Below are 19,413 nucleotides of genomic sequence, written 5' to 3' on the forward strand. Positions count from 1 at the left end.
CCCTTTTAGAGACCTTAATAATTCCTTTTGAAAAGTCTTAACTAGCCCTGTAAAAATGAGTTGCAGTTCAAGTATTCCATTTAGTAGAGAATACAATGTTGGAAACGGAAATTTTACTGTAATATATTTCTTTCCGCTAAAAGGTTTTGTTAGCTCTTTAATTGGGTTTAACAAATCACATAAACCCTCCAGCACCTTAAGTTCATTAGCAGTGGGAAGATAGACTTTTATGTTTTGGTATTCGATGCTTATCATATCCAACGTAGTTTTATTAGTTAATATAAATTCAATCATATCGAATTAGCTATTCCAGCGAACAGCTTTATCCTTTACTAACTTTATTTTAGTTTCGTATCGAAGTGTTTCTTGAACTTCTCTTATCTTTTTTGTAACATCTCCGAATGCCTAAATGAACCAACAATATGCCTACAGGATAAAATTACCTAGACAATTTCCAATTTGCCTTCGTTAATTTTTTCAATTTCATTAACTTCACTTTCTGTAACTTCTTTATTTATTAATTTTCTATTACCGTCGTAATCCTTTACTTCGTAACGCTTTGAACGCAAGATTCAAACGATGACCAGCACATGGAATCTTAAGAACATTATCATCAAATTTATTTACTGCAGAGAAAATGTTTGCACCTGAGTCAGTAACTAGTGCAAAAATCTTATTACTGATTGACCATTCATTGAAGATTTCGTTTAACATATTAAATAAATATTCAGCTGTTTTCACTTCAAACATAAACCTAAGATCCAGGTTTCGGTCAACCAGAATCATATTTTTGTCAATAAAATGGCAAGTCACACCGAGGTAGCTGTTTTTACGCAATGATGACCAAACATTACAAGTAATTGTAATGAAATGACATCCCTTTGATTCTCGCATTAAAATTGATCTTAGATTTTCCGTAATTGATGGAATTAATTTTTTTCTCACCGTATTTATGCATGGCATTTTGTAGCTTTAGAGGCCCTTAGGGAATTGCACATTATAACTTTTAAACATCATTATAATATCGTTTAGGAAAAGCGCACGAACTTCTATGTAAATTCTAAATATAAGGTTTAAATTTACGTTATGCAAATTTAAAATTTAAAAAGTGTTTAAACTAGCGCTGCTATCGACTTCGACTAAATCGACTAAAAGGCTACTAGTCGAAATTAGTCGACTTTGAAAAATCTAATAGTGGATCTAATCGACTTTGGATTATCTACTAATCGACTAAAAGTCGATTTAGTCGAATAATAGTACTTGTACTAGAGTTGTTAACCGGAATATTTCGTACAACTCCGGAAAAATAAAACTCTTTCGAAAGGATATTAAGAATCAGGAATTTTTTTTTTCGTACCGAATTTTACGAAACAAAAAAAACCGTCGACGTTCATTTTGCAAATGCTACTTACGAAACGTAGCCTTTCGCAAGTTGAATTACGAAATAAAACTATTTTGCTACATACAAAAGTAGTGCTTACGGAAGTCGCACTTGCGAAACGAGCTCTTTAGCTAAACGACGCACTATGAATCCAAGTTGCGAAAAAGTGGCCAAAACTCTTTCCCGATTTTATTTTTTTAGCAGAAAGTGAACTTTGGCAATCTTTTTACTTTAAACAGATGTTACCTGTATTTAAACTCAACATAGAGTCGCTTTCTGTAAAGTTTATAGCTTTGTTTTCATAAAATATATTATTGCAAAGAGTGCATTTAGAAATTATAAAGGTGTTTTTTCTTTGTTTGTGATTAAATATGAAAAGATTAGAACTTATAAACATAATTCAAGAAGTTGGTATTAATCATGCGAATTTGCAAGCCGTTTTAGAAACTGAAGCAAGAAATAAATTGCTAACCAATGAAGAACTGTCTGATGTAGAACTCTCAGAGAAAATTAGACTTTTTATTTATAAATTTAGAGTTAAATATGCAAAGCATAATCGTAATTTTAAAAGATTAAATAAACAAGAAATGCCCTGGTTAGAAAGTGAGTTGTTTCAAAATCAAAATACTAAACTTAATTCAACTTCGAAAATTGGACGACCAGAAAAAGAATGGATAGAGTGTTCATTAAGAACAAAAAGGAGGAAAGTTTCAAGGTAGTTTCTAATTTAGAATTATTATTTTTGTTTTTAAAAGCCACTGATTAAAAACATGAGTTTTAATATATATATATATATATATATATAATATATATATATATATATATATATATATATATATATATATATATATATATATATATATATATATATATATATATATATATATATATATATATATATATATATATATATATATATATATATATATATATAAAACAGGGCAGGTGAGAAACCTTGTGTCTGGAGCAGTTGTGGTGGAGCAGGAAAACTCTTATATAAAATAAGAGGTTAGAGGAGCTCTTAAACCTTAAATAGTAATCTTCCTAGTGATGATGCCACAATAAAAATACTCAATCCTGTTCTATTTTTTTACATTATCATAATGGAAATAGTTTATCAAATAATGATGTTATTTACATTTATTTTAGTTTGGCTAAAACTCATACAACTGAAGAATAAGCAGAAGCTGCTGTTGTACGTGCAAAATCAAGCCCTGGAAAATCTGATTTGGGAGAGAATATTAAAATGTTTTCTAAAGATCTATCAGGCCAAACTTACCAATCTGATAACTATCAGCCAACTATGATGTCTGCAGATCAAGCTTTATCACTTAAAATTCAATCTGATTTGAGTGATTTACAATACCAGATTATTCGAAACTCATCTCTGATGCAAAATGCTGACATTTATCCCCCATTAAAAGCAATTCTAAAATCAAAAGCAGATTGTTATCCAGAGGGTTTGCATATTACAGAAACGTCTGCAAAGTGTAGTTTGCAGAACATGGTTAACCATACCTTGCTTCGAATTTTGAAACTTAATTCTGAGCAGCTTCAAAGTTTAGATGAAACAGTTACACATGGAGTATTTAATTTGAAATGTGGCATGGATGGTGCATCTTCACAAAGTATTTATAATCAAAGGTTTGATGATACTGATCTTACTACTGGAGTGCAGAATGAACAGTCAGTATTTCAAACTGCAATAGTTCCTTTGAAATTAAAAATTGGGGGTTTAAACATCTGGAATAATCCTAAACCATCCAGCCCTCATTTTTGTAGATCTCTTGAACTACAATACCTAAAGGAAACAAATGAACTCATTGCAGCAGAAGAAATAAATCTTAGAAAACAAATCGAAAATCTGCAAGACTATATTTTAGATCTAGATCTTCTCAATAATAAAAAGCACTGTTCCGTAAAAATTAAAATTGTTGTTGACTTGACTATGTTGGATGGCAAGTCAGTAAATGCTATCATGTTTTCGAATTCATCACAATCGTGCAATGTTTGTTTTGCAAAACCGAGTGAGATGAACAATCTAGTAAAAGTCAGAATGTTTACTCCAAATAAAAAATCTCTTACTATGGGACTATCTACTTTACATTGTTGGATTAGACTTTTTGAGTATGTGCTACACTTAGGATATAAAATGAAAATTAAAAAATATCAGGTAAGATCAAAAGAACATAAGCTTTCTGTTATTGAGCAAAAAAATGAAATTCAGAAGCAGTTTAGAAGCGAGCTCAGCCTTGTTGTCGATATGCCAAAGCATGGCTATGGTTCCTCAAACACAGGTAACACAGCCAGAAGAGCATTTGAAAATGCAGATACTTTTGCAGACATTACAGGAGTTGATGTTAAAATAATTGTTAGATTGAGAAATATAATGAAAGCTGTGTGCAGTGGATACCACCTTGATTTGGAGGCCTTCAAAAAATATTGTTTAACTACTTCTGAAATAATAATTGAAAAATATAACTGGTACATAATGCCACCTACAGTACACAAGCTATTAGAGCATGGTTATCAAATTTCTGATTGCTTTGAACTCCCAGTAGGTATATATTCAGAAGAGGCACAGGAAGCACAAAATAAATACATTCGAAATGCAAGACTAAACCATACATGTAAAATTTCGAGAAAAAATGCAATGGAAAACCAATATCATTATCTGCTGTTACGTAGTGATCCAATAGTATCATCATTCATCTTCAAAATAACTAAATCTATTGGTCCTGTTAACTTAGATTCTGAAGTTTTAAACCTTTTGCTTGATGAACAATAAATATTTTTTAAATAATAACTTGTACTATATTACTAAATGTTACAAATATTGGTTTATACATATATATATATATATATATATATATATATATATATATATATATATATATATATATATATATATATATATATCTATATATATAAACTTTAAAAGATCTCAAGTTATAAAAATGCTGAAATGAGGTCTTGTATTTGTTGTTCTCAACCCCCCCCCCCCGGGGCGAGTCTAATGTCGTTTGTGAAAAAAATGTTATAAAACGAAAATGGGGCAAATTCGAGCAGCTAAAAAATTATTTGTTTTATACCCAATACATTCATAATAATGTGGTAGAAATTTAGGAGGGGTGAAAAGTGGACATTTTAAGCTTTATTACTTTTGTGACCGTGAAAACACATATTTTAAAAATTTCACTCCTTTCTTCAAAAACCCAAAATCGAAAGCTAAATAATTGAGTTACTACTTCTTTTTTGATTAAAACAATATTAACAATAATATAAGAAAATGAAATTTAAAAAAAGTTGACTAATGTTGTATAACAATATAAAAATTCTCTTATTTAAAAAAAAATACAAAAATTCGTGAATTATTCTGGGAATTTTTATTTTATTTTTTAAGCGCGTTAGATCACTCCTAAAACTTATAAAGGGCGTATTGAAAATTCTGCAAAATATTTTTTTCAGCAATTGGGTATACATACTTTCTGAATTGTAAAAAATATAAATATATTGGGATACTTTTGAAAAGCGACTTTTGGCCACATTTTTATGATTTGGATTCATAGTGCGACGTTTCGAAGTCTATAAATAAATTTTGTTGGTCAAACGGATATAAAATGTAAAAAATAAAATTTTTATATACCAAAATGTTTGTAACAAAATTTTATTTTCAGTATTGCAACATATGAACATTTTAATGTTTTATTTTTTAAAATAATGATAAAAAACCAAATTTCTTTCGAAACGAAACTCTTTCGCACTGCAACTAGCGAAACAGTTCTTATCGGAAAAAAACTTACGAAACGCGGCATAATAAATATATTTTATTACGTTATATAAATCAAATACGTATAATTAACAAAGTAATTAAAATACTAATTTGATAAATGATATTGATAAGTTTCAGTTTTAAACTTCTATAAAGGAATCAAGACTTTCATAAAATAATTAAACAAATGAAGATAACTTGAACAACGTTAACATACGAATGCAATTGCGAAATCGGGAAACTATTCCTTTGTTGAAATCAAAAAAAGACCTAATTTAAGTGATGAATACTAAAACTTAATTATATAATAAAATGCCTAAAAATAGCTTTTACTTGTTTTCAAATAGTATAATTTATGTTTAGTCAGTTTCAATATTTTTATTTTTGAGATGCTCTGTTATATGCTCCTTTGCTTTTATTACCTTAATAACAACAAGTAAATTGAAAAAAAATTTAAACACATTATTTTCAATGATTTTTTCTTATATATTTTCCTTAATAAATAAAAAAAGTAAGGGTGGGAGGAGGGGAAGGGCATTTGTTGTCCCTTGTATCATTGGCCCTGAAAAATGCTTTGATTTTCAACATCCCAATGTTATTGGGACTATACAACTGCTGAAAGTTTTAAAACTTTAGTTGCTTCGGAGAGAAGTAAAAAATTTGTTGCGAGATTTTATAGCAAAAAAAAGGTTACGTACTATACGACTCTTCCCTGGGTCTCTGCGCCTGATTTTAACATTGAAGCTCACCAGGACTATACAAGCGCTGAAAGATTCAGAGCTGTAGCTAGTCTGAGAGGTAGTGATAATTTAATTGCAAGAACCAAATATTTTACCAAGAGAATATATAAATAGTAAACCTCCAATTCTGCTAAGCCAAAGGCAATAAACAACTGAGTAGGAAGTTAATCAAAGTCGGTACTTGATAAATATAAACATATATAAACAGTGGTATAGAGACATGTTGCGGAGGGAGCGTTGCCCTTTCCCTCAAAACTAACTCAAAGTTTCAGTTTTTTCTATTTAAATTTTAGCTGCGTTAGACCCTCTTAATTTCTGTTTCAGCCCCCACCCCCACCCACACCCTTGCATCGAAACTTTCTTAACCTTTCTAGGTCACTGTGTGTGTGTATATGATATATATGTATAAACTATTGAAGAATCATTTAACAACATTATTTTATTTGAATAATAAGTAATAACACTTTTTTGTATAACAGTTTAATGAATGCTTTTTAGTCTATTCCGTAAGCGCACATTCTGAAACGCTCCTTCCGTAAGGAAATGTTTCGCAATTATTCTTCCGAAATGATTTGTTTTGCAAGTTTCATTTTGTAATTGGTTATTACGGAATAATTATTATTTATTTTTTTCGTTTAATGCATTACGGAAGGTGAATTTACGCAAGTACAACTTCCGCAATAACAACTTGAAATACGGAAGTTAAAAATGCGAAGTTTTTGATTACGGCGAACAACTCTAACTTATACATGCATTTCAAATATCTTTTTATTTGATTGAACATTATAAATCTTTTTAATTTTATTTTGTTAACAAAAGCAAATATGACTTTTGAATAGAATGTAGTTTTTCCAGAGCCGGAATAAAATACTTTTTTTTTTTTTTTTTTTTTTTTTTTTTTTTTTTTAAAATTATTAATCGTAATATAACAATATAACAATACATAAACTTGGTATCTGAAAGAAGATCCAAAAGATCTTGTCGTCAGAACCATATAATATATATCAAACGTGTATATATAATATAATAAAAATACAATTGATTTAATTATTATTAACAATGCAGAATAAACAAAAACAGAAAATAATTTTACATTTCAAAAATATTTATATATATTGTCAGTAGAAAGAATAAAGTTTTTTAATTAAGTTTTAAAAACAGAAAACGAAATTGACAAATCAAAATTTGGAACAACAATTTTGTTCCATAAATACGGTGCTCGATAGTTTATGCAAAATTGATTAAACTTTGTTTGACAAAAAGGTTCAATTATTAAATTATTATTTCGTAAAGTATATTTGTTTATAGCTTTATGGGTAAAAAGATCTTTAAAAATGAACAATGGTTGTTCACTTTTACAACGAAACATAAAACATAAAATATTATAGACATTGAGTTCATAAACGTTAAGTGCTTTAACGTTTTTAAACAAAATATTAGAATGAGAAAAACGATTTTCAAAACATATTAAACGCATTGCGTGTTTCTGACAATGGTAGAGATTTTCTTAACTTACTTTTAGAGGTACTTCCCCAAACAATATTGGCATAATTTATATAGCTATGTATAAATGAGTAGTAGAGTTGAATTAAATTTTGTTTAGATAGTATCTGACCTTATATAGAATTCCAATACTTTTGGCCAATTTAGTAGAAATAAAGTCGATATGATACTTCCATGTAATATTTTCATCAATGTAAATGCCTAAAAATCTTGTGACCGACTCCTTTTTTATTTCAATTTTATCAATGAAAAGTTTAGGTAAATTATTTGGTAAAAAACGCTTTTTTGCGAGGGAGTGGAAAAGGATCCATTTTGTTTTGTCAATGTTTAACGTTAACTTGTTGCACTTAAACCAGTTGGAGATGTGATTAAGTTCTTTATTCATATTTGAAAAAAGCTCATAAATGTCACTGTTTGACAGAAATAAATTAGTATCATCCGCAAAAATGATACTCATAAGGTTAGAAGCTTTATTTAAATCATTTATATAGACTAAAAACAAAAGTGGGCCTAGAATAGAACCTTGTGGAACACCACATTTTATGTCAATTAATTTTTCATTTTGAAAATAATTTTCATAGAAAACAAATTGTTTTCTATTTGTCAAATAACTTTTATACCATTTTATTAATTTGCCATTAATTCCATAAAATTTGAGTTTCTTAAGTAGAATTTTGTGATCGACCGTGTCGAATGCTTTTGATAGGTCAATGAAAATACCTAGTGTATATAGTGATCTACCAAATGAATTGGAAATTTCACGAATGAACTGTGTAATGGCTTGTTCAGTTGAACAATTTTTTTTAAAACCGAATTGATTTTTATATAGAAGTTTATTTAGATTAAGGTAATTGTATGTTCTATTGTATATAATTCTTTCTAAAATTTTCGAGAAGGTTGAAAGAACTGAGATAGGGCGATAATTACTAATATTTGATTTTTTTCCGTCTTTGTAAATTGGAGTAACTTTAGCTATTTTTAATTGGTCAGGGAATACACCTTGCTGTATAGATGCCCTGAACACTTTATAAAGAATACATTTTAAATTTTCAAAGCAATCTATGACTATGTTGCCATTTATTTCGTCCGCACCTGTAGCTTTGTTTCTTTTAAGAGATTTGTAAGCTCTCTCAAACTCATCAAAAGATAAGTCAGAATATAAATTATCTATAAAAAGCGAATTATTTATAGGCTCAAGGAAATCACTAAAAGTTTTTTCCGTAATAGGAATCTTATTTGTCAATTTAACTCCTATATCAATAAAATATTTATTAAACTCGTTTGCAATTTCGTTTGGTTCATATATATTTGTTTTATTTATTTTAATTACTTTAGGAAGGTAGTTTGAATTTGTTTTTTGTTTTCCTGTTATTTCTTTCAACGTTCTCCAAGTATTTTTTGAGTCGTTTTTAAATTTACTAATTAAATTTGAATAATAATTTTTTTTAAGTTTTTTACGAATTTTTTCAAATAAATGTTGGTAATTTTTATATTTTTGTTGGTTTTCATCTGATTTTGTTTTTAAATATTTTATATATAGTTTCTGTTTGATTTAAGAGGATTTTCTAAGTCCTTTGGTAATCCATGGACTATTCAAGGTTTTTTTTTTGTTATTTGTTCACAAAGTGGAAAGTTTGCATTGTATATTGAGAAGAAAGTATCAAAGAACTTATTATATATTGTATTTGCGTCATCACTAAAGTTAATATGTTTCCAATGCAGAAGTGATAATTGATATTGAAAAGATTTTATATTGTTTTTGTTAAAGACACGTTTTTTTATTATATTTTGTCTTTCGGGGTTATTAGAGGATACAGCCCCCCTTCGTTTCATTTTAATTTAAAAAATTAAAATATAGTATCTCCCTCCATCCCAACAACCTCTCTCCTAATCCAGCACTAAGTTTTTTGTTTACTCTCTTGAAGTTCTATTAAAGGTTTCAGGATTTCAGCAACTTCCAAAAAAATTACTTTTAGTTACCGGTACGGGTATCTGCGGTCACTTAAGAACAGCTAAAAGTACTCAAAAGTAATTTATAATACACTGAAAGTAGCTTCACAACGTCTTCCGGTAATTATGTATGGTAACTAGAATTAAATTCCGCCTAAGTTAACAATTCGTAATGTTAATAGTAAGTAACTTGCCGAATCTTAGTTCTAACATAGTATCTAAAAAATAATATACAAACAACCAGGTGTGAAAAGAGGTTGGGAAAGATTTATTGAATGTGTGTTTGTAAATATAATATTATTTTCATCTTACACTATTTTTGTATACTTTTTCTCTATTTTTACTATATTAACATTTTATTTATATTATTTTTTCATTTCTTCAGTATTTTTATAAATAATAAATAATCAAAATTACAAATTTCTTTTTTCGATGTCCCAATTAATTTAAATCCAAAATATTGTTAGTTAGCTTCTGTATTTCTGGGTTTACGACTGATCATTTAACGAAGGCTCGCCAAAAAAGGTTTTTTCGCATGATTTTTGGCATCTGCCTTTTTATAGTCCAAAGATTTTTCTTGACGACTCTGCATTATTAAACAACTTCATATCATATGACAATAATTATTGTATTAAAAAACTTTAAAGTTACGTGATTTTTTTATTTTATTTTTTATTTTTAATAGTCTTTGCATGTGATTATTAAAAAGATTTTCATACAATATCGATCCGATATACAGTGCCGATCCATTCCGTTCTTTAATTAAAAATAATTAAATTGTGAGACCCTTTATATCTAAGTAGTTTATTTTAAAACTTATATTCACTTTTATTTTACTTTTTCAGACTTACATTTGTTTTATATTTATCAAAAAATCAAAAGGACTTTTTCACAATATTAAATCAAAGCAAATCAAAAGCAAATAGAATACTTTGCGGCGCAAGTAGATACGAAAGTGCCGAGCCGTTACTCAAGGAAATAAATGCTCTAAATGTATACAAACTAAATATATACCATAACTTGTTATTTATGTTTAAACTTCAAAATGAAATGATTCCAAAATATTTTTTTTAAAGTTTCACTCAAATTAATCATAAATATGAAACAAGACATTCAATGAGTAATTACTACATCACACTAACATCACTCAAAAAATCTGACTTCTCGACTATATGCCGGGGACCACGCTTGTGGAATTCGGTTCTTGACGAAAATATAAAAAAAATAAAATCTATTGCTACATTTAAAAGAACTATAAAAAAACACTTACTAAATTTAAACATTACGTACATTCTCTCATTTTTTTTTAAAAAATTGAAATAATTTTGTATTTTAAATTTTTTATGTACTTTATTTAATTTTAATATTGTATTGAATATGAATATGCATATGTAGCGAATTAAATTTTTTTTTTTTTTGTTGATTGTCTTTAAAATGTATACGAAATATGTACAGATTTGTAATTTTTTATTTGTTATTTTATATTTTAACTTTATCTTAAATTTCTTCTTTTTTTAACTTTAAGTTCTTTTTTTAACTTTAAGTTCTTTTTTGAACTTTAAGTTCTTTTTTGAACTTTAAGTTCTTTTTTGAACTTTAAGTTCTTTTTTGAACTTTAAGTTCTTTTTTGAACTTTAAGTTCTTTTTTGAACTTTAAGTTCTTTTTTAACCTTCTAAAAATTTTTAACCAAATTTTTTTTTTTTTTAAACTTAATAATTTCACTCTTTTATATAATCTTGGAAGATGTAAAATTTTATTGTATTTTTTTGTATTTCACAACGAGACTCAATCCGACTTTGACTCGCTACGAGACTCAATCCGACTCTGGCAAAAATGAAATACGAGGAAAGACTGGAGATTTTTGGCCTCAGCCCATTATGAGAACGCAGACTTCGTTGAGATTTGATCCAGACTTATAAGTTATTAAATAAGACTGAAAATGTGGACTTTTTAAACGGTTTCAAGCCTAATGATTTTCAATTATCTAGAGGAAACGTTGTCAGGTTTGAACGCGAAAAAACAAAGTGCAACTTAAGACACTCATTCTTTACAGAATAACAAAACCATGGAATAAACTACCTAAAGATGTAGTCAATGTAAAATCAGTAAACAGTTTTAAGGCACAATTAGACAATTGGCTCCTTTTAAATAAAATTAATACTGACACGGCTGTCTAGGTGTGTTATTAATACACACACTCGTCGTCTTCGGGCGGCTACAGCATCTACTACTACTACTACTTCAAAGGGGCTTGATGATAAGTCATTTTGACTTCTACTTGCCCCAGTCAGCTTGTATTTATATATTTTTGTTTAAATTTATAGATAACATTGTAAAATGTGTAAAATGACAAAAATAAAATTAAAAAAACAAAAAAATTAAAAATTAAAATCATTTGGACCTAGCAAAATTTATCCTGCGTGGCGTTCATATTGTTATGTTTCATTAATATTTATAAAATAATAATTAAATAAGTTTTATAATATTTGTCATTAATTAACGCAATTTTAATTTCATTATTACTATGCATACTTAATTTAAACTGTTTTTAAAAATGGAGGAAAATTCGATATTTAAATCTTCAAATAAAAATGACATCATCAATAATAACGGCAATGATTCAAATTATTTTAGTCACAAAATGCTAGAAAGTCAATACTATTCAGTATCTGAATCATCACAATATCTAAGAAAAACTAAAAACACTTTTTCAATTTTAAATATCAGTATATAAAGTTTAAATAAAAACTTTGAAAAATTAAAAATATTATTGGATACAATAATATTTTTAAACACGATTTTAAAATTATTTGTCTGACAGAAACTTGGTGTAAATGCGGTGAAACAAATTATGAATTTGAACTAATTAATTACACATCAATTTAATTCAAGTTTTTTTACTTTTGAGACTGCTTTTAGCATTCTCAAAAGTAAAAAAAGTGAAAGTTTTGATAAAATTAGTGTCGATATTGTAAAATCAGTATTTGACGTCATTGAACCTTCTTTATTAGACATTTTCAATCTCTCATTAAAGTCAGGTATTGTTCCTGATAAGTTAAAAATTGCCCGTATTACAGCAATTTTTAAATCTGGAGATAAGTCAAATATTTTAAATTACAGGCCTACATCAACATTACCATGTTTCTCAAAATTGCTAGAGAGAATAATGTATCACAGACTTTATAACAATCTAGCTGAGAATGATATCTTGTATTGCAAACAATTTGGCTTTAAAAATAAGCATTCTACTGAACACGCAGTAGTTGAAATTTCCAATCAAATATCTAACGCCTTAGCTAATGACTGTTTTACATTAGGAGTTTTCATTGATCTGTCCAAAGCTTTTGATACCGTAAATCACTATATTCTAATAACAAAACTCGAAAACTACGGAGTAAAAAATAAAAACTTACTTTGGTTCAAAGATTATCTGACAAACAGAAAGCAATTTTTATACTATGATCAAATAAATACAATTCCATACTCCATAACTTGCGGGGTTCCTCAGGGATCTATCTTAGGACCCCTTTTATTCCTGTTGTACATAAACGACTTATACTTATCAACAAATCTTTTAGACCTAATTTTGTTTTCTGATGATTCTAATCTTTTTTTTTCTCACAGAAATGTTAAATCACTTTTTAAAATAGTTCACGAACAGCTATGTAAAGTTAGTGAGTGGTTTGAAAGTAATAAACTTTCACTAAATGCGGATAAAACAAAATATATACTTTTTCATAAAGTAAGTAAATCTGAAAATATTCCTCTTAAATTACCAGATCTTAAAATTAATAACACTTTTTTATAAAAAGAATGATTCATAAAATTTTTAGGAGTAAAATTGGATGAAAATTTACAGTGGTATTTACATATAAATAGTATTGAAAAAAAAATCTCAAAAAATATTGCAATGATGTTTAGGGCTAAACCTTTTCTAAATATATCATCCCTGAAAAAATTGTATTTTGCCTTTATCCATAGTTATTATCTTATTGCAATATTGTGTGGGGTAGTACTAACCATACAAAGCTAAAGAAACTCTACAACAAACAAAAACATGCGTGCAGAATAGTATTTGGAGCCGACAGAAGTGTTCCTTGCGAACCACTTCTACGTGTGCTCGGTGTTTTAAATGTGTATAAACTTAATTTACACCAAGTTTTATTATTTATGTTTAAAACAAAAAATGGATTATCTCCAAAAATATTTCAATCTTATTTTAATAAAATTAACCATAAATACTCAACAAAGTTTTCAGATAACAATTTTATTGCTCCAAAATATAAATTAAAACTAACTTCGTATTCAATTAAATACCGCGGACCTAATCTGTGGAAAAAGTTTCCAGTTATTGTTAACAATAAACAGACTACATTAGAGCAATTTAAGAACGAATCAAAATGATTATTATTATTTATGGATATATCCAACTTTAAACGTTTATTCTAAACTAAAAACAATCATATAAAAAATAGATTTAATTGTATCAGTGATTAATATAAATTAATACAAAATATTTAAAATAAAAAAATATATATATAAAATATCACTGATGATGTTAATAATTTATCTAGTGATTATATTAATTATAAAATTTAATTTCTTGTTGTCTTTTATCCTCAATAAATATATTTTTTTGACTTTTTTATTTTTTATTAATATATTTGTTAAACATTTTAGGAATTGTTTTCAACACTTTTTCAAAAGAAAAAAAAAAAAACTATTTTTTATTTCTAATTACATTAGTTATTTTCGGTTTTCATTTCTATTTGTTATTTTATATATATTTTTACGTTACGGTAATTTAGAATTTATTGCTATTATTTTTTTTTTTTAAATGGGGCTCGGCGATAAGGCTGAATACGCCTTCTTCTTGCTCCAGCCAATAGTTTATATAAATGTATTTGCAATGTAAACATTTTTAAACGGCAAAATAAATAATTACAAAATAAAAAAATAAAAAATAAAAAAACTTTAGTTTTTTAATTTAAATATATATAAAATAGACACAAATTACTTGATTTCTTTTATTACTTCGCCCCCCCCCCCCCTACCCTTAACATTTTGACTAAATCGACTTTTAATCGACTTTGTCGATTTCAAAAAAGTGTTAGTTGTTCAAACTATAATCTCAAAATATAATTTCAAAAATTTTAATATAAGTTTAAAAGGTTGACTTTTGAAAAAATATTAGTTGATTTAATCGACAGTCGAACTTTTTAATAGTCGTAACAACACTAGTTTAAATATAGTTTAACCAAATATAAATAAAAGTAAAAACTTGAATAAGTTAATAAGTAAAAATTTAAAAAATTATACGTTCAAAATTTACAATTTAAATTGTAAAAAAAACAATTAAGTAGCTTTTGCTCTAGGTAGGTTTTATTCACTTTGAGAGAATATTAATATTATTTGATATAAAATATTTCACCGTGTAGGTGTTAGGGGTCATTTGCAAATTATTTCACGCAAAAAACTTTTCAGATCCTCCTCCTCCCTTTTCCACAAAATGTCACCAAGTATCAACCCCCTATTTTATCCTGAGAGTTCTAATCCCTGCAAAAGAACCTTTGGGATTCTAATCCTTGCAAAAATATTTCGAAGCAAATTTTAGAATTTCGAAAGTGAAAAATTGTTTCGATATTATTTTTAAAATTTCGAAATCAAAATAATATTTTGAAGCAAATTTTACAATTTTGAAATGAAAAAATCGTTTTGATGCAAAATTAATTAGTTTGAAATTATTTCGAACTTACCGAAACAAAAATAAAGTTTCGAAAACTTTTTTTTTTTTTAATCGAAAATTCAACTTTTGCTTCCGTGAACAACCTTACTTCAAATATGAAATCGGATTTGACTTAATTTAGTTTTTAAAACAGATGGCTTAGTTGAATCACCGCCAAACGAAGAGGGTTTAATAAATGAATTAGCGAAAAAAGGTCAACTAACAAAATAATTTGATGAATCTAGTTCTCGCACCAAGAGTCGCTTGACAGTAAGTAATTTGATTCAAAAAGAAATTTGCAAAATGAAAAGTATTTAATAAACACAACTTTAATTTAGTCAAATTATTTAGTGTCGTTACAAAAAGACTTTACACTCAGCTAGCAACTTTACAAAAAAGAATGACGTCAGAGGAAGCTTTTGTGTACTCATGGAATAATAAACTTTCAAAAAAGTGTTTATGAAAATGCTCTCAAAAAAGCACTTTGCAGACTTTTATCTTATTGGGCTGTTTCCAAACAAAAAGACAATTGTTAATTTTTAAAAACACCCATTAAAGTTACTTAAACAAGCGCCAAAGTTAAACTACTGGATCCAATGGGTCACGCATCCCAACGGCTGTTGAAACTGCAGGAAAAATATACTTAGTAATAAAAAAGAGGTTACGTAATAATTATCCTGCGAAATTCAAACGTTTGAGAGGTCTTTGATGGTAGATTAGACAGATTGTAAACATGCTGCCGAGATGCAAGACTTAATTTGTATTGGAATTGAAGGGAAACAAGACATAAGTTTTAGAAGAATAAGGAAGAAAATTATGTTACTGTATCATTTCCAAACAACGACTAATTTAATCATGTAATACAGAAACATAATTATGCAGCTGACGTTTGAAATGTAAAAATATCAATAATTTCAAATACAGATTCAACAAGTTTTCTAGAAGCAGTTGTTTGTTACAGCACAATAAACAATACAGGCAAAAAAATAGTGTGGTTCTTAAATATGAGGAACGAAATTGCAAGACCACTGCAATGGCTTGTTTGTCTGTTACATGCTAATGAACTACCATTTCGGATGTACACTTTTACTATTGATGAAGGATATACAAGAGACCCTATTTGTACAAGTGATGCAATTATAAGTGCAATAGACTATGGTCCCAAGGATTTACCAATTGCAAAGTTTAAAACTATTTTGGAAAAATTGGTCAAGTAAATGATTAGATTAAGAACAATCTAAGTACAGATCACATATATTTTTTATAGCATGTTTAGCAGTGCAGCAAGATTTAGAGATATTAATAAAAACGTTTTTACAGAACACAATGCCAGGATATATAAGTCATATTAGGTAACTGACATAAGTTAACAGTGTTTTACCATTGTATATGTCAAAAAAGGTCAGGTTCCCGTCACTCTACAAAGTTGTACGCTTTATTGTTAATTTTTATGCTCCTTCATGGTTGAACATCATTAGAGTCATTCTTCTTGCGCTAATGGTGCAAAAACTTTTTTTACTTGATGAAGTAGTATCATGAACTTGGAGGAGAAGATTGGAAAACATTGAAATATGTATGGGAAAAAGTAACAACAGCTACTTTTTTCCACTCCAAAAATATTTTTTATTCTTTTGTTTGTAACAATGACGATTCTGTGCGATATTTCTTTCGTAAAAAAATTATTTATTTTAGAAGTCACTCGTGTATTTCTTCTGTGAGTGTTTTTAATAAGTCAAGCATCAAGCTTTACGTCAATGCTTTGACTTACGTTGAAATGATCGACTAAACTACAGCTGACCGCACACCACCACCACTGCAAGCAGCTATTGAGAATGAAACTGTTCAACACCGCCAGTTTGATTTCATTATTGGTATACCCTGTCACTCTAAGGCAGTTGAGCGTGTCATTAAAGACAATTCTGCAGCAAGCTCAGCCATATTTAGACATAAATTGCGACATAAATTGATTTTACAGTATACTGCATTCAGAACAGACCTACCTAATGCAAGCCAATAGTCAGTCTTTTTGTAAAGAAGGTTTTATTATATTAAATCATTTAACTATAAATGTCTAGAACTTTAATATTTATGTTATTTTTAAGTTTCAGATATTACTTTGTGTCATAGTAAGTACTCAATTGTTTTCTAATATTTTTAGTTGTTAGCCTTTAAAAAATCAAATCTTTGCGACAAACACCCACAAATACACGCATATATATACTTAGGTCGTTAGAAAAGTTTGTGAAAAAACTTGATCTATGAAGTTACAATATAACAGAAAATAATTAAGTATTAGTGTGTCATCTTTAACGGTATTTAGTTATATACATTTTAGATATTTGTTTAAATATTTTGAATGAGTATGAAAAAAATTTTAATTAATAATTAATAAAATTGAATTTTAGTTAATGTTCATAAGAAAAACTTTAAAATAGAAAAATTTGAACATCGAGTATATATTTAAACCAGTGCTCTAATCAGAGTTTCAGCACAAGCTATAATCTATGAATCGATTTTAGTTTATGGTGACTAAGCACTAAAGTATAGTACAATTGCCAAGTAGGCTACTTTATTTATAGATTATAAGAAGAGTCTCAAAGATGATCCTGGCTCAGGACACCCTCAAACCACGTATTCAGCTGAAAATATTGAACGTGTGCAAGCCGTTATTGAAGAAAATCCTCATGCAAATCATGATGTAATTGAAGCCCTGACATCGACTAACCATTTTACAATCAACGAAATTATTTACAACGCTCTTAAAAAATAATGTCACGTTGGATACCCCTACGAGTTAACCATTCACACTTGCAAGAACAGAGTTTAAGTATGTAAGGAAAATTTAGCCCTTTTCAGAAACGACTTATGAAGACTATGCGATGTTATTACTGAGGAGCCGATGCTTTACTTGAGACAATTTGGCTAACGCTAGTTGGGTCGGTGAAGGTGAAAATCCAAGAACTATTGTAAGATGCAATAGATTTGGGCAAAAAACCGGGTGTTGTTTATTTGGGTTATGTTGAAAAGAGGAACACCATTACTAGTCAATATTGTATAAGAAATTCTTTGACACCTCTTTTATGCAAAACAAATAAGCAAAGACCTAAAGTAGGCAAAAAGAGTTTCATAAATGAATTGAACGGATGAAAATTTGTATAGATAATAATGGAAATTTGTGAGCATTCAATAAAATCAGTTTCACAAAATCTACTTGTCCAAATTTTTTTAATTTAACAGATACTTAAAAAAAGTTTCTGCGGGCTAGACAAATAAAAAAAATGTATATTTAACTCATGCAGCGTAAAACAGAAAAAAGATTTACTTATTGCGAAAAATAAAAATAAGCCATATTTAACTTTTATAATCATTTTCAATGATTAAACTCAAAAAATATATTTTTGACAACTTATAAATATAATATAACTAAATTAAAAAAAAACGGAATTACAAGCAAAAAAAAGTGATCCATACCCGTAGACTCAGTAAAAAGGTTATTGTTTTTTTTGTAAAACTAAAGTGTAATATTTTCATTTATAAATTTTTTTTTACAATTTACTGATGACTTCACAAATTATTGCTTTACTATATCATTTACTAGTTTCTTAACTATTTTAATGTCTGTTTTCATTTGTTTTTTTTTTCTTTCAAAGCTATAATAATAAAGTTGTATAACTTTATAAAAAAAAAAGATATAAAAAGTGAACAAACGAGAAATGAATTACTCTCAATAATTAATTTGAAGTTAAATAATATTTAATAATGCAAACTACATTACAAATTAAATAATACAAAAAATATTGAATTACTGAACGTAACGATATTTTTGAACAAAGTTAAAAATTGATAGCAGTGAATACTTAATGCTTCAAATTGAAGTTAACAATTTAGTTTAAATTTGCTGTGTTGATATTAGCTATATAAATCCTAATATAACGAGTAGATTTACCAGCATACTTGTATTATGTCAATTTACTCATAAGTTTTCAAAACTTATCTGAATTTTAAAACTTGATTACTTGATCTAGATTGCAATGAAAGTTTAACAGCTAGACCGACAGCGGACTACATTTAGCTTGGTTATCTTGCTGAATAAGACTAAAGAGTGCAGACTGTCTTGGTTTGGCTTTACTCATTTTTTTTATATCATCCGTTTGTGGCAAATTGCACGTGAAACCTATAACGATAAGTGATGACAAATAAGTAAAATTGGTCTGTTTAAATTATTTATGGTAATTAGAGTAATCTGATTGGCCTAACGTTGATCTTTTTTTATAAATTTAACTTTTTTATAAGTATTGATATTACCAAAACTAAACTTTTATTACATTTTTTACCTTATCG

General features: G+C 27.7%; 1 protein-coding gene across 4 annotated transcripts in view; it reads right to left on the reverse strand.

Annotated features, from left to right (window-relative positions):
• Window positions 1–18,669, reverse strand: part of LOC136080678 (A disintegrin and metalloproteinase with thrombospondin motifs adt-1-like) — a 204,058-nt gene extending 185,389 nt beyond the window's left edge. For all 4 annotated transcript variants that reach the window (XM_065797640.1, XM_065797638.1, XM_065797642.1 and 1 more), the window contains exon 1: window positions 18,544–18,669. In XM_065797640.1, the coding sequence (XP_065653712.1) occupies window positions 18,544–18,603 (60 nt within the window). In that variant the 5' untranslated portion in view covers window positions 18,604–18,669. The remainder of the gene's footprint in view (window positions 1–18,543) is intronic.
• Between the last annotated feature and the right edge of the window lie 744 nt (window positions 18,670–19,413).

The sequence above is a fragment of the Hydra vulgaris genome, chromosome 05 (assembly GCF_038396675.1).
Source record: "Hydra vulgaris chromosome 05, alternate assembly HydraT2T_AEP".
Classification (NCBI taxonomy): Eukaryota; Metazoa; Cnidaria; class Hydrozoa; order Anthoathecata; family Hydridae; genus Hydra; species Hydra vulgaris.